Source organism: Coregonus clupeaformis, chromosome 4 (genome assembly GCF_020615455.1).
Source record: "Coregonus clupeaformis isolate EN_2021a chromosome 4, ASM2061545v1, whole genome shotgun sequence".
In the NCBI taxonomy this organism is placed as follows: domain Eukaryota; kingdom Metazoa; phylum Chordata; class Actinopteri; order Salmoniformes; family Salmonidae; genus Coregonus; species Coregonus clupeaformis.
In genome coordinates, this window is record NC_059195.1 from 12,947,255 (window position 1) to 12,971,916 (window position 24,662).

A 24,662-nucleotide genomic window follows, 5' to 3' on the forward strand; every position below is an offset into this window, starting at 1 on the left:
ACTGCAGCATTGAGAATAAGCCTTGGCTAACCCTGCAGTGCTAAACCTGTCTCACCAGACAAATATATATTTTTTGGTATAACTTCATGTGTTATTTCATTGGAATTACACGTTTATTACATTCCCTCAAAACATCTCAGCTAAGGCATTATGTGGATAATTTAATCCAGGTATTGTCTTCACTCAGGCAATGGCAAACCTCCATTGATCTAAGCTTATACCAGTAGTCTTTTATCTGGACCGCCAGAAGAATTGTGTGCATGCTGCATAACAGGGCTGAACAAAGATAAAGTATCTGGGGTTGAATGAACAACAAACTTTTCACAGTTGTCCTCTGAAGAGGGGCGAGGTAAGGGGCCCAAGCACTGCGCTGTCCTGTCCTACCCAGACCTACACACTAATCCTCCGGTGGTGACGTCACTCAGCCTGTCTCCAAACGGGACGCGGTGCAGCAACAACTCTGTGGACTAGTTTGGCGTTCGTTGTGCATCTCCGGACGCAACATCACCCGTTAGCTGAACTTTCAACAGACTCCTCAACTTCGGAAACTCTGGGAAACTAAAAATGGGTAGGTTTCTATTGAAATATCAATCACTTTTACCTGTTAGACTTAATATTTTACAATGACAACTTTTTCCATGCCTGTTGATTATTTTTGGTCCTCCAATGAGATCTCTCCGCGCAAACCGCATTTAAAAGTGTCATGTTTACAATAGCTTTCCACCCAATTTATTTGTATCTGACCCGGTTTAGTAGGCTATCAGCATTAGAGTAGTTGACCAACTCGTACAAGGCGATTATAGGGAGATAAGTCTGAAAGGATTTCCCTACTGCCAGGCGCAACTCGGCATGGGCTGGGAAGTTCCAACAGGAGTTGATAACCCACGTCACTATCAGCGTTGAGGAAGTACATTCCTCATACTGCTCTTTGGTGTCTCAACCACTAACTAAATGGGTTATTGATCACAAATACATGTTTATAATGGCATCTTGTATGAGTAATTTTCCTTTGTAGATTGGTTTTGATGGAAGAGATCATAATGTTTTGACTATTTAATTTAGTTGATGAATTGGAAATGCATTCTCCAATAGTTTATATAGAGATGCTTCAGATTGTTATTGATTAATTGTTGGTGTAATATCTGTGGAGCTTGTGGAGATTTATTTGCAGCTACATCTGGGTATGCAACTCTGTATTAATATATTGAGCTGTTACTAACGAGTTTGAGAGTTGTGTGAGTGTGGGCAGACAGTGGATGAGTTTCAGTTTTACTTTATAAACAAAAACATATATTATGATATATAATTAAGGTATCAAAACACTTAGAGTCCATAGACTATACACCCTCCATCAAGTTTAGCACTGTGTCTCAGGTAGGCTAGGCAAGTGATGCAGTGCTTTGCCAGTGAGGGGCTGGGAGTTGTACTGGGGTGTAATTCCTGTGTCCTACTTGACTCTCTGACTCAGTCCCAAGTGTTGGCCATCTGTGTTTCCACCCAGGGGATGCCTGCCTGGGAATAGGGAGTGCCAATGCTATGGATGTTCAGCAACTTCTTAAAGGCTCCCAGCAGACTTATGGGCTTTGGGCTCTAAGAGGCTGTCGGCCAGATGGGACAGACAGTATAGAGCACTCTCATTTACCCCCACATTGTCTATGAGACTGTTAATCTATAGTCAGTGTCTTTTATGTTCATAATTTCATATCACACGGTCCTTCATTAATAGGAGTAGAATCATTCTCATTAATGCAGAAATAGATAGTTGATGCTCTCCAAGGTAGGCCTAAATGTTGCTTTGTTTTTTGGGGCACTGAGCCTTCCTTCTCACATGATAGATCGATTCTAAGAAAACGAATGGAATAGCGCTCTAACATAAGCCTGTTGATTTGCGATGGTGCAGCTGAGGCTATGGAGGGACTGGGAGGGGAGAACACTGTCAGTGTGAGAATGTGTATCAGCATTCATTAATTCCCTCTGAAGCTCCCACAGTGGCCTCTTTGTGTTCCTAATTTGGATCGGCTCCTTTGTGTGAGACTTTAGTGGCTGTTGATGCTGAGGGAAGTTCACTGAATTGCAAGTTGCAGAGTAGACAGACTCCCTGTGAAATAACACATTGCGGCCCCTCATCCTGTCTCTCTCTCTCTCTCTCTCTCTCTCTCTCTCTCTCTCTCTCTCTCTCTCTCTCTCTCTCTCTCTCTCTCTCTCTCTCTCAGGGGATATTGCCTTGCCTTGCAATTGACCATTGTCCACTGCCTCAAGGCTCTGTTCATATTCATATGTCTCTCAGTAGGATATTAAGGCAATGATAATGAGAAGTTAGATTTGTATTCACTTCATCCTACCATTGAGTACAGTAGTGAGTGCTGGTGAGCTTCTTGTAATGAGGTATTGGCCGGCGCTGTTGTTGAACCTTTCTCTAAGATGTTATCCATAACTCACGAGAAAGACTAATAAGACGTGATCTAGCAGCCTGTAATGTGTTGATGACTGTATTATCACTGTGGAAAAGTGGCAAACAAGCGTGAGGATCTTTCCAGTGGTTCTGATGGTTGACCTGTTTTGTATAATGAAATTAATGTCTAACAGCTGTTTAAGGATATTTGTTGTTCTCCATGCTTCATGGGAAAACACAGAGAAGACTCTGCTGTAGATTAAATCAGGAATGCAGGCATGGACTGGTGACTACATCCCAAAAAATACAGGATGCCTTGAAGACATGGAGAACAGATGATGCCAATCAGAAATGAGACTGTAGGTTACTGACAACTGTCTAGATGGATTCCCTGGTGTCTTTCACCTGGAGGTGGTGTCACATTTAAAACATTCCCCACGGTTTCTCTGATGCCTCTATGGTGTTATAGTGGTATTATAACAGTGGATATATGGACAATGTGGGAGGATGCTTGGGACTGGGACCTCCGAAGTCCAAGACTTGATTCAGTGAGGAAGCAGCATGGAGTTAGATGTTCCAGATGTTCTGCCAACTTCTACTCAGCTCTATAGTCATGTGACTCTCACCTGTTTACTCAGCATCGGTCTACGTTGCTATGCACCTCCTCCATGCCAACAGCCCCGAGTAGAGATTGTGGACTCATGCAGCACTATTATGGGATCTTAACTATTGCCCCTAGGGAAATGACCATGATATAACTGAGGGAGGATAACTGTTTTATAGTGCTTGTGAGGATCATGCATTTTTATGCAATACAGCAGCTAAGAACTTGTGTTTTTGTTTGCAATACAGGGGCCTAGGAGCTGCTTCTGGCTGTTTCATTAGTCAAAGTACTTTACAGATGACAATGATCAATATGTTTCTGCCATTTCTTGATCTACAGCCGGTTTATAGAAACTCTGAAAGGAGAGAGGAGGCAGATGCAAAAAGGGGAAACTTACAAGCCTGTCATTTTCCCTTTTATAGAGACAATTGAATTATATGCTCATTCGCATTTAGGGCTGTCTTGTGACTGCAGGAGTTAAGGCTAATCAAATACAGCGAATGATGGACTTACTTGACTCTGAACAGTTCCTCTCCTCCCCTTGATAGACAAAAAAAGAAAAATAGTTTTTCCTGCATGGAAACTCTCGAACCCCAAAAACTGTTTTGATCTGCACTTAACACAATTGTTCTCTGGAAAGAGTGATTCACCACTGGCGTCAAACCTCAAGATCTAAACATTGCACCATTGTTTATGACTGTAATCGGAGAGAGAGAAAAAATCACTTGATTGCTAACCCAAATGGATAATGTAATTTTGAAACTCATTCGATTAAACATCTCATGGGTGCTGTTGTCTGTCCTCCGATTGACTTATCTCTATTACTCATGGTTTACGGGTAGAAATTGGTGGTGACATAAGTCTTGTGTCGATTGTTGTTAATCTCTCTCAATCCCAAAGTCAATGTCTCTATTGACTGTAATTTCAGAACATCATTGTTGACTACATTAACACCAACAGAGAAAACAGACACATTGTTTATCTCTGCCTCATGGAAATTATCTATCCCAGACGTAGTTGAGAAACATGAATTGAGGTGGTTCCTCCTTGGGACTGTTTTGAACTGCCTCTCTGCCTGGTCTTTGTGCAACCATCTGGGATGTCTGGAAAGTGTCTGATTGTTTTTGTCACTCCAAGCAGTGTTACTGTGACAGGGGCATATACACAGTGGACACGTCTGTGCAGTGACCCTGCATCCTGAGCTGGACGAGAAGAAAGGAGAGGAAAGGAGAGGAAAGGAGAGGAAAGGAGAGGAAAGGAGAGGAAAGGAGAGGAAAGGAGAGGAAATGAGAGGAGAGGAGAGAGAAGGAGAGGAGAGGAAAGGAGAGGAATCCTTCCATAGCTGTGAAAGTCATGCCACAGGGCAAGTGTTTTTTGCTCTCTGAATCAGCGGCTTGTCAACTGATGCCTGAGCAATAACAGAGGGTGAGATTTCCCATGCTCTGAGATGATTCAAGGTGATCTCAGTTAGAGGTTGTGTGTGGGAGCACAGCTGGTACCAGGCCAGGCCCACTCCAGGTAATGGATACTGGAACAGGGGACAGCTCATGAATAACTTCCCATCCATATTTTTGTGAAGTCTGCAGAGACACAGTTTGGCCTGTTTGCTGTTCAAATGCCTGGTATTCTCACATGTGACCGCTGTCATTTTACCACCTGTGTAAGAATGATGAAGTTAGAAAGGATGATGTAATAACACATTTACCCAGCCACTGACGCAACCATTTGTTTATTATAAAGTTTCATCAATCACAATTTCACCCACTCTCTCCCCACATACTGTATGTTTCTGTTGTTATTATTTAGACAATTTCATTTTCAGCATTTCCGATTTTTCATTACTCTTTATATATGGGTTTGCGGGCATCAAATATGCTTAATATCCATGTTAATGAGGTATTTGTTGTAATAATTGAATGATTTCTGTGCTTCTCTCCATTTGGCAGAGGATCTTACCGAGCATCTTTGGAAATTAAGCAGCAGATGAGGCCCACATATCCTCTCAGACAATCTGAGCTGCTCTGATGTGAAACCACTTAGTCCAACCCAAAAAACTCTGCTATTTAATACCTTTCTCTTTCTCCCCCCTCACCTTTCTTCTCCTGTTCCACCTTCCCACCTCTCCTGCCGTCTCTCCTCCTTCTCTTCTTTTCCTTCTCCCCTCTTCACTGCTCATTCTCTCCACTCGTCCACACCTCTTATCCTCTCTTCTCTGTCTTCACTGTGGATGGTTGATTGCCCGCCACCAACATTGCGGCTCCGTCCAAGCGCTCATTTTAATTTGTTGAGCTTAGTAAGTCCTCCTTCGGTCACAAAGAGGGCCATTGTGTATTGTGATATGAAATGATAGGAATAGAAGTTCCTGAGTGGGAATGCTTGCTCAAGCATGGCCTGTCCCCCTCACTTTTATTAAGGGCCTATTCACCGCCCCACAGTGGGGGGGGATTCACGGCTCTGACCTCCAGAGTTCACCCTTGTTAGAGAGTTGTCACATTGCCACATGGTGCTGGAAACGGGATGAAATCTCAATGCCTAAAAATGTCCCGGATATGTAAATGAGTACAGCCGTCCTCCTCCAGATTTGCTAGGAGCTGAACACTTGTTCCGTTTGACATTGTCTGTGCAATTTTTTGTTGAGCTTCTTTTTTTTTTTTCAATTGAAACTAGGTTTTTGTTATTGAACATTACCTACAGAGTAACAAAGCTTTTTTTTTTTTACAATAGCCTTTTTGTTAATACATTTTTTTTTGCATTCTGATAGTATAAAGTACCTTAGAACATGAACAAACCCATTATCGACAAAGTGTCTTCAGATACTGTATGCTGGCAGTGGCCCTAGCCTAGCTGAGGGTATAGGGGATATTTGTCCTCCCTGTCTGTGGACAAACACTCTGTATCAGTGGTTTTTGTCTAGCACAGAATGTGTGGTCCACACAAACATTTCCAGAAGGCCTGGGTGAAAGCCGACAGTAGACCACAGACCGACACAAAAGCAGACAGTGGGCCACAGACCGACACACTGCTGATGTGCATTCACACCCTCATTGAACAGGCCACTGTAGTGCATCATGCTCTGCTGCATGCCGCCTAAATCAAATTACACAACACTGGAGAGAGAGAGACACACACATTTTCCATGACACCAACACACCATTTACTTTCTGATACACTCGCTCCTCTGTCCAGCCTACGCATGGGGACTGTATCGATGCGGCGGAAATCAATAACCATTTCCAGCATGACCCAGAACTATTGCCAAGCTTCGGTTAAACAAATAGCCTACACAGATCATAAAGTATATAGGCTAGGGCATAACAGTCACTTTGTTTCAGGGTCAGGAATAGTGGCTTGACGTAATTGGTATATAGTGATAGACAGCATCATGCCTAGCTACTGATACCAGGGGCAGAGACAAGTCTGAAGGGCCCCAACCCTTCAGTACTAGATCAGGATCTGGGCCAGTGAATTAGCTAGTAGGTCAGAGGGTGAAATGGGGGTTAGTGATAGTGTCAGCAAAGATGGGGCTGATGCAATTAACAAGATAGGCTACTTCCTTTGGATTTGTATCTTAAGCTTGTGGGAGCAATAGTCTTTCAATGATACGAGCATGAAATGTCTTACTGTATCTCTGCAGAGAAAGCGAAAGAATGAAATTAAATCCAATAGGACCGAAGGAGCCCCAATAATCTTTCACATTCCATTTTATAATGTGCCTGAAATAGACAACTGCTAGACACTTTGTGGTGATTTTGCTGTCAACAGTGATGGCTCAAGTGAAACATTGGAGCCATTTTCTCATTGTCTTCTGACCTTGTTCAAAACCACCGCTTGAACTTCTCATGTTGTAGCCTTGATCTGTTTTGTTTGCATTTCAGTTTAGGTCAGTCTTTGCTTTTTATGGATACATAAAAACTGAACTGTTTGACTGTGGATGGCAGTTAGGGTAGCAGCAACAGAGTTAAAGTAAGTCCAAATGGTTTGGAGCTTCCAGCTAATTCCCTCCAAGGTCATCTGCAGAGAGCCAGAGAGAGAATATCCCCAGAATACATTATGCTGTGGGAGACTGGGAGTGTATTGTGGTGGCGGAGGACTGTTATATACCTTTCATACCTAGACGTTTTTCCGTTAACTTGATCATGCCGCCAACCTTTTGACACCTTTTCTTTATATCTGAAAGGTATTGCAACAAAGCCTGTACTTTTATTACTGCCAACCGACCAAGCCACGATTGAGGTAATGTATTTAAAAGTCATGCCAACCCCTTAGTACAAACGCCGCCTTTCATCTTACCATCTTTGGCACACATTATACCATGAACATTCTATTGTTGTCCGACATCAAACCACAGAAATGCTTTTAATGCATTTTTTTCTCTCCATTTAAATGTATGTAGTTCTGTCCTTGAGCTGTTCTTGTCTATTGTCACATAAATGCTTGGGCATTTAGCCTGGGGGAATGCACACTGCCATTTCATGTTTTTTTCTTGACTTTGATGGGTAAATATTTAAAGGCATCATATTAATTTTTACTATAAAATATAGGCCATATGTGTGTTGATTGTGATCAGGTCAGTGGAATGTAGGCTAAGTGTGTCTCTTGTCTGTTTAATGAAGAAAAAAAGAACTATTGATTTCATTTGCATGGTTCAGCAGACCTGTAACATAATTAAACTCAAAATATGCTATTCTATTATTTTGAAAATACATTTGATTAGTCTTATAATGTTTCTTAGGACCTGCATAAACAAATTAATAATGGATTTATTTGTCTAGCCAGCTCATATAATTACCAGAACATAGACTGACAACGTTTTGAGTAGCCAACTTTTTATTCACCATAACAGAAAAATGCAAGGTCATTATTTACAAATGATTTACAAGTAGGCTATGACAAGCTGCTAACCTACCGTTGTGAATGTGAAGAAATTAAAGCAGTGGAAGGTCGGAATTTAAATGGAGGAATAGAAACTACAGCTGTCATGTTACCATGACAACGGTCACAACAACAGGGTCAAAGCTGAATGTCTCTTGCTCCTTCCAGGCAAAAGCAATGGCTATATAAAAGGTGAATGCCAACAAGAAAGAGGTAAAAAATAGGGCTGTTTAAAAGAAACATTGACCAATTGTTTTTACAGGCAACATACCGTGAATCCTATGTGAAAGTAATATTAAAGGAGGCTGTAGGACAAGCCTGTTGGCCAGGTGCCCACGAAGCATATTCAACAACTTCACAGATAGCTCTTTGTGCTCGGCTCTTTTAGCGCTGCTGCTAAACAACCGTAAGACAAAGGCATCTGGGGTTCCCCAGTGCAGCGCTGAGAAGTGTTCACCATATGAAGAGGCATGCTGGCCTGGCCCGGGCCATTCACATGCAGCCCAAAGGGTACGCTGGAGATGTATCGAGCAGACTTTTAAATGCAAACTAAAGTACCCTTCTCATACTTCCTCTGGGCCTCTTTAGGACAACATGAAAAGGAATACTTTTGTGAGATCTGGTTTAACACCCAAGTATCTGGTGGTGTTTACCTGTTGCATAGCTGTGGATGGATACTGCTTATGGCATTCTGATGGAATTTGCTAATGGCCCAATAGAGTGAAATCTTATTATTTTGACTAGTTTTATGTGAATAAAGAATTATATTTATCAAATCCAATCAAGCAAATTCCAACCCCCAAATACTGTACAATTTGCAACGTTTACGAAAAGCTGTAAAATGAAAAGATACTAATTAGACCAATGTCCTTATAATCAAATCATAATATATCAATGCTATTTAAAGATACATTTAAGAGATAAATCAGTTTAACTATTCCAAAGGTCATCGTGTACACACATTGCCTAACTCCTTTTAAATGTAGAATATTCTTAGCACATGTTAGATGTTACTGTATGTAATACACACATGATGACTCCCTCTCAGTCAGCTCACTGCCATTCTAATGCATGTGACTATGGAACCAGTGTCTCAGAGCATTGACCATGTTCAGCTAGGAATGATTTTCCTGTGTAATGAGGGTTCTGAGTCAAGCTCACATTGTCCACCTGTCATCCTCCTGGGATTGTCTTGATAGACATAGAAGACACCTCTGCCCAGCAGATGAAAATATCTGGAATAGCTGAGCGTTCTGTCCGGATAAAGCGACAGCTGCAGGAAACCCAATAGCTTGTGTATCCAGGGATCACATTTGCCGCAAAGACTGTTTGGGGATTGAAAAAGTGGAATAAAGAATGTAGTTTACAGTATCTAGAGCAATGACTGATCCTCAAATTCTCTCAACACAAATATGAGAGATGTAGAAAGATATCTGGTGTGTTGGCTGGTAAAGAATTATCAATATTATTGGTAACATTTATATCTTGACCAAACTATACCGGAAGTGTTTTTGCTGGTGTATAGGTAGCATCACTGTGGTTCTTTGGTTAATGGGACAGTATTTAAGCTGAGAGGATTTTGTATCATTCTAGTTCATTTATGAGGAAATGAGAAGTGAAAACATTGAGAACAGTGGGAGAGCTGCAAAGCCCTGGACTAAGAGAATGTCAATGAGAATGAAGCTTCAGGGCCTGGGAGAGGAAATCCCAGATGTTCCTGTCTGAAAAACAACTTGACCCCATAACTGTGTTCAGTGAGCACCACAGACCAAGGGAGACCAGGGGAGAGGAGTTAGTGGTGCTGTATGATATTTACACTGCTGCGATGTCTCATAAGTCATTTTAATGTCTGACATCTGCTCTATAAGAAACAAATGCTGTAACAATAGAGAGGCCACAGCTGAGATGAAAAAATAATGCAGTGAAGGAGAGAGACCATCTTGAACATAGGGAGCAACCAGCTTCCTGGTTTACTGTTACCCAAACAGGGTTGGGACCAATTACAGAGCTTTGTACAACCGTATTGGGAATAGTGGACCTTGTTAACCAGTAGGATTCAGTGTTTCCACTCTCCTCATGCCATACTCACTGCTTTATGAACAGGGTGAGACATCAGTATGTGTGTGTGTGTGTGTGTGTGTGTGTGCGTCATCTACTTGACTTGATCAAGTTCAAAGCTGCTGGTTTCATTTAGGCTTAACAAAAGCTGTTTATGTCGGCTTGCCGGCTTTTCAGTTATGGTCAGTTTTTTTCTGAAAACAGAATACAAAATGGGATGATCTTTTTGTGTATTATATCTGATGTTTGGCTATCGGCAATGGAATTGAGGGATGTCTGTGTTTTTTGTCTGTGGTTCACAATTGGACTGGGGTAAATCTAATGAGGAATAACATGGCTTCAGGACATATTAAAGTATGCACTGTCAGATGCATGAGCTGAGCTAATTTTAGGCTGCTTTTCAGGGTGCAGAGGGAGGGCAGTTGGAAATTGGAATTCAGCTTGCAGTCTATAGTGTCTCTAAAATGATGTCTGTTATTTTTCACGTTAAGATATACCAAACAGTTGGTTAAAACTGTGTTGTGTCCTTTAGGATGGTATAATGTACACATTCAGCTACAGCTGAGAGCATGAGACATTTAGAAGTACTGTACAGTACAGAGGCTGATGTTAGCATAAATGGGTCATCCACAGTCTGTGTTTTCACCGCTCCCTCTACTCTATATCTCCTTAGGCATACCAATAGATACACAGACAATTATCCAGTGTAAAAACAAAATAGAATGTGGGAATTTTGGGACCCTACAGTTCTGATGTGGCCTGAGGTACAATTATGCACTTATAACTAAAGGTACAAAGGATGACCTTACAGGGTACCACTACAGTGACAAGTGAATGGATGAATGCAACAACCATGTCTCTGTCACTAACAAATACAGTCATGTGTGGTAACTCTACAATTTACTAAAAAGACAGGGCACTCTGGGAAATATTTGAATAAGGCTTTATTTAACATTGAGTATATGGGTCCACATACTAATTTAATCCTTTCAGTGTTCATTTCTTATAAAAAATAACACTGGAGAATTTTCGGTGTAGAGTAATGGAATGACCCACTCCCTTACAGGTCAATGTTAATGCCCAATACTATTACTAAAATAGATTAGTTTCCATCTTCATCTTACAACACTTGTGACCCTATATTCACTTAGTCAGAATTGAATAAAGGATAACTGGTCAACACGTCTCCTAGTTGGTGCCTGAGGCGGGGTGGAAATGCCAAGTTCAGGTTGCAGCAGGTCTTTGTCCTTCCAGGATCCAGCTCCAGGATGCGGAACATGGCTCACAGAGCCGGGTTAGGAGGGTTAGGAGTGCTGCATGGCAGAACAAAGGCATTAAAGCGAGCTGCCCCATCCACTCCTCTGTTGTCATAGCGCTGCTGATGAATCCTGACACTCCTTTAGATGCCTGGCCTGTGGAGAGAGAGAGAGGGAGAGAGAGGGAGCTCTGGCTGGGCTGAATGGAGGAGGAGGTCCCTGTGTTGAAGATGTCTGGGAGCCTCAAGCCCCGGAGTTAGAGTAGGGTAAACTGTGGGGTCAGGGGTGAGAGGTTGGCAGCGTGAGGCTGGAAACAATAGGTATGCCGATACGGAGACCGCTGGAAGAGAAAGAGCTCCCAGCAGCTGTGAGAGAAGGAGGGAGGAGGAGGGAGTAGGGGGTGGTCATGGGAAGCCCCCAAGATTAGCCTGGGAGTCTTGTCTCTGTGTTTCATTATGTCTCCATTGTGTGTGTGTGTGTGCATGCGTTTGCGTGTGCGTGTACTCTCATGCATGTCCCTACCCCCTGTGTGACAAGTAGCAAAATGAAAGACCTGATCAGAGATAATGTTATGCACAATCATAGCAGCTGTAGCGTGGGAACTTCTGGAAAGTGATTATAGTCTCATTAGAAACCGTTGGGACACAAGTAAAGCACTTTTCTTTGAGAGACTATCTGAACAATAAGCATATTTTTGCCCTTAGTACGATACAGGCTTTTAGCAAATTTAGACCATGAGCAACCTCATGCTTTCATACATGCAAGGAATATTAAATGCATTATAATTCCGTGGACACATGCAATGACCATACTGTATGATCCATACTAACTTTCTCATAGATAGCGAGGCAGGCCTACTTATCCATTCAATTCCAGCACTTTTATAATGAATTCTATAGGAGCAGCTGTTGTTACTAATGAATATTCATGTACACAGTTGATTTCTCAGGTCTGAGGTTATTCACATGGCTGGCTAACAATGTCAAGTTTGTGTGCCTCTTGTTGCCTGAAGGACATGTTCAGATATACTGAGACATGAGAAGTAGCATAAAGAGGGCAGGAAAACAGTATTCAAGAGTCAAGTAACACAGTATTCTCACAATGGAGATACAGCAGATGGCTGTTAATATTGGTGTTTACTGCTGAGTAATTACAGCAATGAGTTTTTGAATTATTTATGATACAAGTAGCAGTACCATGAACCTTGTACTGGGCTGGATATAAAAGGCTTACGATGATGAACATTGTATTTAGGAGATTAAGTTCACTGAGGTGAGGTTCTGTTTCATGCTTGATATGGTCCAGCTCCAATGAACAGCACACACTTCAAATCTGGGCTTAATGAGTTTTCTCTGTCTTCTCTGAGATTATAGCTCAGCAGGACAAGTGGGTGCAATTTCAGTTCATGACCATTATCGTTTGTAATCACGGAGACTGAGAGATTTATTTGCAGGTCTGTGATGTGTCAATGTGCTCCTCTCTTCCCCTGAGAGATAGATAGATAGACAGAGTGAGGAACGGAGGGGACAGATTGACAGATTAGAGGGATATCTTCCCCCCTGGCGGCTGCCTGGCTAATGCCCTTACCAAATGAGTCTTCAGACACATAGAGAGCATACACCTAGAAACAGCTTCTTTAAAAGGGTAGATCTAGCCTGGTGGTCCAGCTTGTTTGTACTTTAGTCAAAGACAATTATAGAAGACTTGGCTACTGTTTAGTATAGTACCAGGCTAGAATAGAGCTGTTATTCTAAAAGCAGAATTGTAGCACCAATTTTGTTTCTGTACTGCTCAATGTCAAATACAGTTTGTTATTGTCACTTGGGAACAATGAGGGTTGTGCCAATTGCTTTTTAAGAGTTCTGTTCATTACCTTTTCTTTGAGAAGAGTCTCCCTGCCTCTCCAGTTTAAATAACTCAAAGACCTTTCTGGAGAAGATGGAATGATTACTGAGCAAAGAAAGGAACCCATGGCTCGCCTGTGGAGTGGAAAATGTCATTCCAAATGCTGCTATTAGTGGCTTATTTTATTCCAGAAGAATTATTGAATGAGCTGCATTTACCCCTGTGAGCCATAGTGATGTGCTTTGTTTGATTTACAACCCACATTTTTCTAGTAGCCCATATTTTCTGGGGTAACGGGAGAGTCTTACTGGTTCGTATTCTTTCAAAACTATAAACATACAGTACATATAGCCCAACTGGAACTATCTATAAGTAGTATGGTCCGTCCATGTCATCTGAACTGGATCTTGGAGAGCTACATGCATACCTCGCTACTTGCTTATTAACTTGATAAGTGTGGCTTTTACCACGAAGATTCAGGAGCCTTGTCCAGACAAGAGGCACGAGTCAAACATCCCTCTTCTTTTCACTTTAAGAATAGTCTTCTATATTCCACCGAAGAATGTCAACAGACCCATGTACTTCTAAAAGGAGACAAACGAGATGGTTTCATTCTACCTGGAAACAACTGCATTACCAAAGCTCTGTAAACTCTCATAATTTTTATTAAATATATATATACACAGTTATAACCCAGCCTTGTCCAGGTGCCAGCGTTAAAATGCAGACAAGGTCTTCAAGCTTTCATCCTCTTTGCTCTCTGCGTTCTGCCCAGCCAATGGCTTTTCAAGCCTGATGGCGGTTTCCAAGGTGGAACAGACAGGAAGCGCGGTAATATGAAGCATCTGGCGCTGCTCACCACAGCCAATCCCAAAGGCCCGCTGGAGGTTCCAGCTCTGGGAGTGTGAAGTCACATGAGAGGGGAAACATGGCTGCCAGGCATCCCCCAGTGTGGCTTCTCTCCTTCTCCTCCTTCTTCTTCCAGACCTAAAACGACAGCAACACAAACATGCAATTAGAGAAGCACTGAGTCAGAGGTCCGGGGGATTATTTAGTCAAACACTAGCTAGCAATTACACCAGGCAGAGAATGTCTCCTAGACCAGAGAGAACAACACAATGGGTGGTGTGTCAAACATCAAACCCAGAGAACCAGTCTCGTCAGCAGATATGGGTTGCTAAAGAGAAGCATAGTATCTATGAAGAAGATAGCTAAGGTTAGCAAAGGTGATGAACTTTCAAACACAGCCAACATGTTGACATTGTGTAAACAACGCCTGTCAGGCTAATGGAGTTTTAAAGCACAAAAGCCTAATGTGTTGGTATGCATGAAGAGACTCATGATGCACCACACAATGAACCTGTGGTTTGTTTTCAAGAGGTTAACAATATATCAAACTGTGGCCCCTGAAGTGTCCCCTCAAGCAGTTGAAGGAGTTATGACATATTCCATGTGTTTTTGATCAGCATTCAAAGGCTACCAGCTTGAGGTGTAAACAACATGGTGTTGTGTTATTTCCCAAGTCCTTCAGTTGTGGATTTGTGTAAATTTGAACTTTAGAGACCCTTGTTTAAATCTTGTCTACCCATTTAGCATCACTTGATTCCAAATTCACTCTGTGAGGTTTTCTTTGCAAATCCATGGATGCAATAATTGTAGTTTACAAAGTTGAATTTATCAAATCAGTTGTTATAGCTAGCATGTCAGTTCTACTGTAAACTCAAATATTTTCATAAGGGAAGAGGTAAACAATGTTTTCAAACTATGATTGTATTTCTATTATGGCCATTCAGTAGCGAGTTCTACATTTGTCCTAGCCCGTTGCCTTAATGAGGCTCATTACTGACAGAAAGCCTGTTGTGGTATCCTCCTCCCTACATGGATCCCTCTGTAATGAATGAGGACAGTTATTCTTAAAAGGCAGTTTTTCAGCAATAAAGGAGAGGTATTTCCGCAGAAGAGGTAAGTTCAAGGGCCTCAAACGGTGCATCAGAGCATTAGAACAACGACTGGCAAACATTAGCCTGGGGTTAATTGGAAGCATACGAGTTGAATAATCCTTTCTTAAAGACCTTAGCAATGTTTCCTTTACGTGGACATGTGGACTGCATTTTTTATGGGTTTGGTACATACACTGAGTATACCAAACATTAGGAACACCTTCCTAATATTGAGTTATTTTTCCCTTTTGCCCTCAGAAAAGTCTCAATTTGTCAGTGCATGGACTCTACAAGGTGTCAAAAGCATTCCACAGGGATGCTGGCCCATGTTGACTTCAATGCTTCCCACAGTTGTGTCAAGTTGGGTGGATATCCTTTGGGTGGTGGACCATTCTTGATACACACAGGAAATGGTTGAGCGTGAAAAACCCAGCAGCGTTGCAGTTCTTGACACAAACCCGTGCGCCTGGCACCTACTACCATACCCTGTTCAAAGGCACTTAAATATTTTGTCTTGCCCATTCACCCTCTGAATGGCACACATCCACAATCCACGTCTCAATTGTCTCAAGGCATAAAAATCCTTCTTTAACCTGTCTCCTCCCCTTCATCTACACTGACTGAAGTTGATTTAACAAGTGACATCAATAAGGGATCATAGCTTTCACCTGGATTCACCTATGTCATGGAAAGGTGTTCTTCATGTTTTGTAGACTCAGTGTATGCGTGCGCTGCACACTAGGCTAACTATAAGCGGAAGGTTGAGACAGAGACTTGTTCAGATAGATAAACTACAGGGCTCAATGCTATATGTGTTGCATTTCAACTGCCTTTGTTATTGTGGAGCCACTTACAGTAAATGGGTCAACAAACAACAGAATGGATATGCATAACAAATCAGTGACATAATGGATGATGCAGCATGCCAACCATGACGTCAGAAATATAGAGCATATTGACTTATGAAGTCCTCCCACAAAGTGGGTCAACACAGTCTACCGTGGCGTGACGTTATCTGGGGTGATCGCCAACCTAAACCTGCTTCATGGTTTCCTGGCATAAAAGTCTACCAAAATGGCTAGATGTTTGAATATTTCCACCCTGGCCTGCTACACCACATAACTCACAACTCATCAAACTTGATTTTTATCTGTCCTGTCTGTCATAGACAAGGGACAGGATGTTCACAACTCCCTGCGCCCCACCCCACCCTCCTTGACCCAGTCTCCAGTCCCCAGTAAAAGGAGTTAGTATGTTGAGTCTGAGCCTGTTCTGTTGTTAGTGTGTATTAATGAATGGTGTTGGGGCTGAGGCCATAGGCTTAAGGCTTGGGAACTCCTTGGTCCATGAGAACTCCTTCCTCTGTATGGGCCAGGCAGGGCACAGGTCTTCACGGGTGAGTGAGCACTCAGGGAGCATTCAGGACCAGTCTCACGCCATAAAGACTGAGCCCCAATGCAGCTCCCTGCATTCTACTGTGCTTCATCATCGTTCAGATTGTGCCCTTGACAAGGGGGCTGGTACACACTCTTAACACTGGGACTGAGTACGCAGTGACACCCTGCTTTGTCAAGTATGGCCGACTGATCTTCTCATAGTCAAAGTAGTGTTTTGGGGCCTCAATGGCTATCATGTTTCAGGCAGAGATACATTTTTGGTAGTGTTGAGATTGTTCTCATAGAAAGCTATCCATCTAGTCTGAAAGGCCCACTGGTGGTTTATGAAGATGAACAAACATACGTTTACATTTCAGGCTGATGTTATATTTATATTATATCAACTTGTGCACCGCAATAGCTTGGCCCCTAAGTACTGCAACTGTTCATTTGCTGCCTCTGAAATGTTCTGAAGTCCTAACATGTTTTTGGTGTTTGAATACAATAAGGATAGAGACATGTGGTTTGAATGTGGAATGCAAAAGGGAGGGAGTTATTGTTTTGAAGCTGGTACTTACAGAAAAGTGCAATATCCTCACAGTCAGGATTACACAGGCCATTCTTTTGAGATTTTTTCTCTTCCAAGATCTGGTCTCTTTTCTAGCTAATGTTTTCTCTGTTGGAAATAGGACTAAGTAAAGAATTGATTTGCTGCAGAATACCCTAGGACAATAAACATGAACTTGAGCAAATTTCTGTTCTGATCTTGCCTTGAGTGAATTTCGCAGTTCTTAGAAAAATAGCATTCTACAATGTCATTTAGACATTTTAGAATGTGATCGTTTTGAACAGTGGCTAGAGATTTAGGGTTTGTGCATGCAAAATAATAAAATAATGACGACCTTTGCTGCATAACATTACATATTTAGGATGATTTATGTTAAAACAACAGTCAACTGCTGATGACCTGATTAAACAAAGCCCTATTTAGCCAGGGGGAGAGAGAGAGGGGGGGGGGGGGGAAGAGAGCGAGAGCGAGAGCGAGCGAGCGAGAGCGAGAGCGAGCGAGCGAGCGAGCGAGAGAGAGAGCGAGAGAGAGAGAGAGAGAGAGAGAGAGAGAAAGAGAGAGAGAGAGATACTGCTTTCACATAGGATTTACGGTAGCTGTGTCCGAATACCCATACTAGTATACTACATACTTAAACTGCATACTATGTACTCATCATCGCATACTATTTAGCATGTACCGCTTAGTAAAAAGTATGCTGTATGCCACGGCCGCAACGCGTATGTAAGTCGCTCTGGATAAGAGCGTCTGCTAAATGACGTAAATGTAACAGAAATGTAGCGGCTCCTGACTGGCTGAGTAGGGGCGGGGCCCCCAATTTGATTAATTTCTCTAAACTCTGGATAGAACAGAAATGGAGTTATAGGCCTACTCAGGCTGGGTATAGGCAGACTATCAAATATGACCTATACCGTAGCCCATATAGCCCATCTATCCTATTTAAAAAGGACAGAAACAGATAATTTGGTTCCATTTCAACATATTAGTGAAACCAAAGTGCTGTAACATACAGTACAAGTCAAAAGTTTGGACACACCTACTCATTCAAGTTTTTTTTATTTTGTTTTTTTATTATTTATTATTTTCTACCTAGTAGAATAATAGTGAAGACATCAAAACTATGAAATAACACATACGGAATCATGTAGTAACCAAAAAAGTGTTCAACAAATCTAAATATATTTTATATTTGAGGTTCTTCAAATAGCTACCCTTTGCCTTGATGACAGCTTTGCACACTCTTAGCATTCTTTCAACCAGCTTCATGAGGAATGCTTTTCCAACAGTCTTGAAGGAGTTCCCACATATGCTGAGCACTTGTTGGTTGATTTTCCTTCACTCTGTGGTCCAACTCATCCCAAACCACCTCAATTGGGTTGAGGTTGGGTGATTGTGGAGGCCAGGTCATGATGCAGCACTCCATCACTCTCCTTCTTGGTCAAATAGCCCTTACACAGCCTGGAGGTGTGTTGGGTCATTGTCCTGTTGAAAAACAAATGATAGTCCCACTAAGCGCAAACCAGATGGGATGGTGTATCGCTGCAGAATGCTGTGGTAGCCATGCTGGTTAAGTGTGTCTTGAATTCTAAATAAATCACTGACAGTGTCACCAGCAAAGCACCCCCACACCATCACACCTCTTCCTCCATGCTTCACGGTGGGAACCACACATGTGCAGATCACATGTTCACCTACTCTGCGTCTCACAAAGACACGGCGGTTGGATCCAAAAATCTCAAATTTGGACTCATCAGACCAAAGGACAGATTTCCACCGGTCTAATGTCCATTGCTCATGTTTCTTGGCCCAAGCAGGTATTTTCTTCTTATTGGTGTCCTTTAGTAGTGGTTTCTTTGCAGAAATTCGACTATGAAGGCTCGATTCTCGCAGTCTCCTCTGAACAATTGATGTTGAGATGTGTCTGTTACTTGATCTCTGTGAAGCATTTATTTGGGCTGCAATTTCTTAGGCTGGTAACTCTAATGAACTTATCCTCTGCAGCAGAGGTAACTCTGGGTCTTCCTTTCCTGTGGTGGTCATCATGAGAGCCAGTTTCATCATAGCGCTTGATGGTTTTTGCAACTGCACTTGAAAAAACGTTCAACGTTCTTGAAATGTTCTGGATTGACTGACCTTCATGTCTTAAAGTAATGATGGACTGTCATTTCTCTTTGCTTATTTGAGCTGTTCTTGCCGTAATATGGACTTGGTCTTCTCCAGAGTGGCGCAGTGATCTAAGGCACTGCATTGCAGTGCTAGCTGTGCCACTAGAGATCCTGGTTCGAATCCAGGCTCTGTCGTAGCCGGCCGTGACCGGGAGACCCATGGGGCGGCGCACAATTGGCCCAGGGTAGGAGAGGGAATGGCCGGCAGGGATGTAACTCAGTTGGTAGAGCATGGCGTTTGCAATGCCAGGGTTGTGGGTTCGATTCCCACGGGGGGACAGTATAAAAGAATGTATGCACTCACTAACTGTAAGTCGCTCTGGATAAGAGCGTCTGCTAAAATGTAAATGTCTTTTACCAAATAGGGCTATCTTCTGTATAACACCCCTACATTTTCACAACTCAACTGATTGGCTCAAACGCATTAAGAAGGAAAGAAATTCCACAAAATAATTTTTAACAGGGCACACCTGTTAATTGAAATGCATTCCAGGTAACTCCCTCATGAAGCTGGTTGACAGAATGCCAAGAGTGTGCAAAGCTGTCATCAAGGCAAAGGGTGGATACTTTGAAGAATCTCAAATATAAAATATATTTTGATTTGTTTAACACTTTTATGGTTACTACATGATTCCATATGTGTTATTTCATAGTTTTGATGTCTTCACTATTATTCTACAATGTAGAAAATAGTAAAAATAAAGAAAACCAGTTGAATGAGTAGGTGTGTCCAAACTTTTGACTGGTACTGTATATCAATTAAATAAAGTAGCCTACACACCAAAACGTTTTAAAAGTTCAAATCAAAAGGCTATTGCACAGAAAAACGTGGACAATCGAGTGCATCACAAATTCAGAACCGCTGGACAGCAACATAATAAACTAAAGCACTGATTATTGGGAACGAGATCAGGATAACTGCTAATGCTTGATCCATAAATAGAATAATTAAATAGGTAGCTTAGCCTACAAAATTAAAACAATCCATGTGTTCAAATCAAAAGGCCTGATCACATCAATAACGCAGCCACATTCCGAGTCCTCGGTGCTGACACATTCAGAAATCAAAAGATGGTTTAGTATTTAGTTTAAAAGCTCTGGCGAAGGCCAAGAGAACAATAAACACTTCAATGAGAAAACTGAAATCCACTTTTTTTTGTTAGCAATACTTCTGTTTTCAAAGATGTAGCCCAGGGTTCTTCAATTCCGGTCCTGGAGGGCCGAAACACTTCTGTTTTTTATTTCTACCTGGTAGTTAATTGCACTCACCTGGTGTCCCAGGTCTGAATTAGCCGCTGATTAGAAGGAGAGGATGAAAAACAGAGGTGTTTCGGCCCTCCAGGACCGGAATTGAAGAACCCTGATGTAGCCTATGATGCAATACTCAATAAAAACGACTTAGCCTACATTTATTTACAACACCACCGCAGAAGCTTCGCTATTAGGCATCTTCCCAATTAAGTAGCCTAGTTTTGTTTATTGGCTACTTGAAGAGAACTAAGAATAATAAAGCCCCCTTTACTGGCTCAAATAGCCGACCAATTAGCCTGTTACCAACCCTTAGTAAACTAGTGGAGGAAATTGTGTTTGACCAGATACAATGCTATGTTACAGTAAACAAATTGACAACAAACTTTCGGCATGCTTATAGAGGAGGACATTCAACAAGCACAGCACTTACACAAATGACTGATGATTGGCTGAGAGAAATTGATAATAAAAATATTATGGGGGCTGTTTTTTTAGACTTCAGTGTGGCTTTTGACATTATCAATCATAGTCTGCTGCTGGAAAAACGAATGTGTTATGGCTTTACTCCACCTGCTATATTGTGGATAAAGAGTTACCTGTCTAACAGAACACAGAGGGTGTTCTTTAATGGAAGCCTCTCCAGTATAATCAGGATCAGGAATTCTCCAGGGCAGCTGTCTAGGCCCATTACTTTTTTCAATCTTTACTAATTACATGCCACTGGCTTTGAGTAAAGCCAGAGTGTCTATGTATGCGGATGACTCAACATTATATATGTCAGCTACTACAGGGACTGAAATGACTGCAACAAAGAGTTGCAGTTAGTTTCAGAGTGGTTGGCAAGGAATAAGTTAGTCCTAAATATTTCTAAAACTAAAAGCATTGTATTTGGAACAAATCATTCACTAAACTCCAAACCTCAACTAAATCTTGTAATAAATAATATGGAGATTGAGCAAGTTGAGGTGACTAAACTGCTTGGAGGAACCCTGGATTGTAAACTGTAATGGTCAAAACATATTGATATAACAGTAGCTAAGATGGGGAGAAGTCTGTCCATAATAAAGCGCTACTCTACCTTCTTAACAGCACTATCAACAAGGCATGTCCTACACGCTCTAGTTTTATCGCACCTGGACTACTGTTCAGTCGTGTGGTCAGGTGCCACAAAGAGAAAAATTGCAATTGGCTCAAAACAGGGCAACACGGCTGGCCCTTGGATGTACACAGAGAGTAAACATTAATAATATGCATGTCAATCTCTCCTGGCTCAAAATGGAGGAGAGATTGACTTCATCACTGCTTGTGTTTGTGAGAGGTGTTGACATGTTGAATGCATCGAGCTGTCTGTTTGAACGACTGGGACACAGCTCAGACACCCATGCATACCCCACAAGACATGCCACCAGAGGTCTCTTCACAGTCCCGAAGTCCAGAACAGACTATGGGAGGCGCACAGTACTACATAGAGCCATGACTACATGGAACTCTATTCCACATCAGGTAACTGATGCAAGCAGTAGAATCAGATTTAGAAAACAGATAAAAATACACCTTATGGAACAGCAGGGACTGTGAAGCTACACAAACATAGGCACAGACACATGCATACACACACGATAACATACGCTCTATACACACACGTACACATGGATTTATTGTTGTAGAAATGTGGTAGTGGAGTAGGGGCCTGAGGGCACATGCTTAGTGTGCTGTGAAATCTGTTATGAATGTATTTAAATGTTTTTTTAAATGCATAACTGCCTTAATTTTGCTGGACCCCAGGAAGAGTAGCTGCTATCTTGGCAGCAGCTAATGGGGAGCCATAATAAATACAATATACAAATACTAGGGGCTATCACTTGCAGCCCACCTCGAATTCTACTAGAAGAAGAGCCGAAATGAGTATAACATCCTGGCATTTAAACCATACTCGATTTTAGAAAATTAACATACTTTAAAATGTTTTATTTTTGCATACTGAGAATGCGTCATGCGTTGTGACGTAGGCAGTAAACTCTTCTCCCATCCTGCCTCCCCTTTGTACGCCCGGTCCGGTCTGGACCCCGGCGCGATGCTCCCCCTCTCAGTCCTCCCGCGATGCACCAAGTCCTATCTGGACCCTGGTGTAGGAGCCCTCGACCCTGGAGCGGGGCTGACGTCTGGTCCCGGCCCAGCAGTCCTCCCGCGATGCACCAAGTCCTGTCTGGACCCTGGTGTGGGAGACCCCGACCCTGGAGAGGGGTTGACGTCTGGCTCTGGCTCGGACCCCAGTGGAGCGGATGGCTCCAGCATGGGGGAAGAGTAGACGACCGGACCTGGACTAGGAACCGGTGAAGCGGACTGCCCCGGCTCTGGTAGGGAGCAGATAACCGGAGCTGGACTAGGCACCGGTGGAGCGGACTGCTCTGGCACTGGAGTGAAGCAGCTGACCGGAGCTGGACTTGGCACCGGTGGAGCGGACTGCTCTGGCACTGGAGTGGAGCAGATAACCGGAGCTGGACTTGGCACCGGTGGAGCGGACTGCTCTGGCACTGGAGTAAAGCAGCTGACCGGCGCTGGACTAGGCACCGGTGGAGCGGACTGCTCTGGCACTGGATTAACGCAGCTGACCGGAGCTGGAGACTCTGGACTGCAGACCATCGCTGGGCCATGGACCATCACTGGAGTCATCGGGCCATGGATCATCACAGGAGGCTTCGTGCCATGGATCATCACTGGAGGCTTCGTGCCATGGATCATCACTGGAGGCTTCGTGCCATGGATCATCACTGGAGGCTTCGTGCCATGGATCGTCACTGGAGCCCGACAACAACCGACAGCTGCCTCTGATTGGGAACCACACCCGGCCAACATAGAAATATATAAATTAGATTTCACACCCTGACCAACCCAACTAGAGATCTCAATGTCAGGGCGTGACACCAGGAAGGAGCAAGAGACATTCAACTTGGACCCTGTTGTTGTAACCGTTGTCATGGTAACCCGACAGCTGCAGTTTTTTATTCTTCCATTTAAATTCAGACATTCCACTGCTTTCATTTCTTCACATTCACAACAGTAAGTAAGCAGCTTGCCAATGCCTACTTGAAAATAATTACCTTGTATTTTCCTGTTGGCTACTCAAAACGTTGTCAGATAGCCTATGTTCTGGTAATTATATGAGCTGGTTAGGCAAATAAATCCATTATTAATTTGTTTATACACTATGCAGGTCTTAAGAAACATTATAAGACTAATACAATTTATTTTCAAAAGAACAGAATACCATATTTTGAGTTTAATTATGTTACTGGTCTGCTGCCCCATGCAAATGAAATCGATTGTTATTTTTTTCCTTCTTTAAACAGACAAGAGACACACTTAACATACATTCCCTTGATCACAGTCAATACACATATGGACTATATTTTATAGTAAGAATTAATATAACGGAATATAACAGGCTAAAATATTAATAGTATTTTCCCCACACATTCTAACTTGAATGTCAAGAACATGTGGAACCGCTGTCATGTGACATGTCCAAATTTTTTGGCCCATGTCCTCATTTGTTTTTGCTGTAGAAGCATTAGAATCTGCTCTGTCCGATCATGTAAAGAAATAAATAATCGGACCTGGATGAACCTCTGTAGGATGATTTCAGAAAGATGCTTTTTTGATCCACGTTGGATGTGATAACATCGCACACTGTCTCGTCTTTGAAACTCCCCAACAGTTATTTTGGCTGAAGACAGCCTACTAGCGATTTGTAGTTTAAGTTAGAAACATATGCATATTAACCTCTTAAGGATCGGACTATTCTTTTCAATTTTCGCATAAAATGACATCCCCAAATCTAACTGCCTGTAGCTCCGGACCTGAAGCAAGGATCTGCATGTTCTTGATACCATTTGAAAGGAAACACTTTGAAGTTTGTGGAAATGTGAAATTAATTTAGGAGAATATAACATTAGATCTGGTAAAAGATAATACAAACAAAAAACATGCGTTTTTAATGTTTTTTTTGTTCCATCTTCTTTGACATGCAAGAGAAAGGCCACTAGATGGCAGCAGTGTGTGTGCAAAGTTTCAAATTGATCCAGTGAAGCGTTGCAATACTGGACTATTTTGTATCAAGTCTGCCCAGATGTGCCAAATTGGTACATAACATTTTCAAGTACATAGCTATAGAGAACATACAAAAATGATATGGTAATACAAAATGTAAGTTTACACACTCCCAGGAATGTCATACATGATGGATCATTAGCTTATACACTAACTTTCACACATCTAGATGGCCGGGCGGGGTGGGTGTGGAGCCAGAGACAGCAGGGGTTCAAACTGTAGAAC

General features: G+C 42.3%; 1 protein-coding gene across 1 annotated transcript in view; it reads left to right on the top strand.

The window, feature by feature from the left end:
• Positions 1–333: 333 nt before the first annotated feature.
• Positions 334–24,662, top strand: part of LOC121553215 (neuronal membrane glycoprotein M6-b) — a 48,319-nt gene continuing 23,990 nt past the window's right edge. The window contains exon 1 of the mRNA XM_041866244.2: positions 334–568. Coding sequence (XP_041722178.1) covers positions 565–568 — 4 coding nt within the window. The 5' untranslated portion in view covers positions 334–564. The remainder of the gene's footprint in view (positions 569–24,662) is intronic.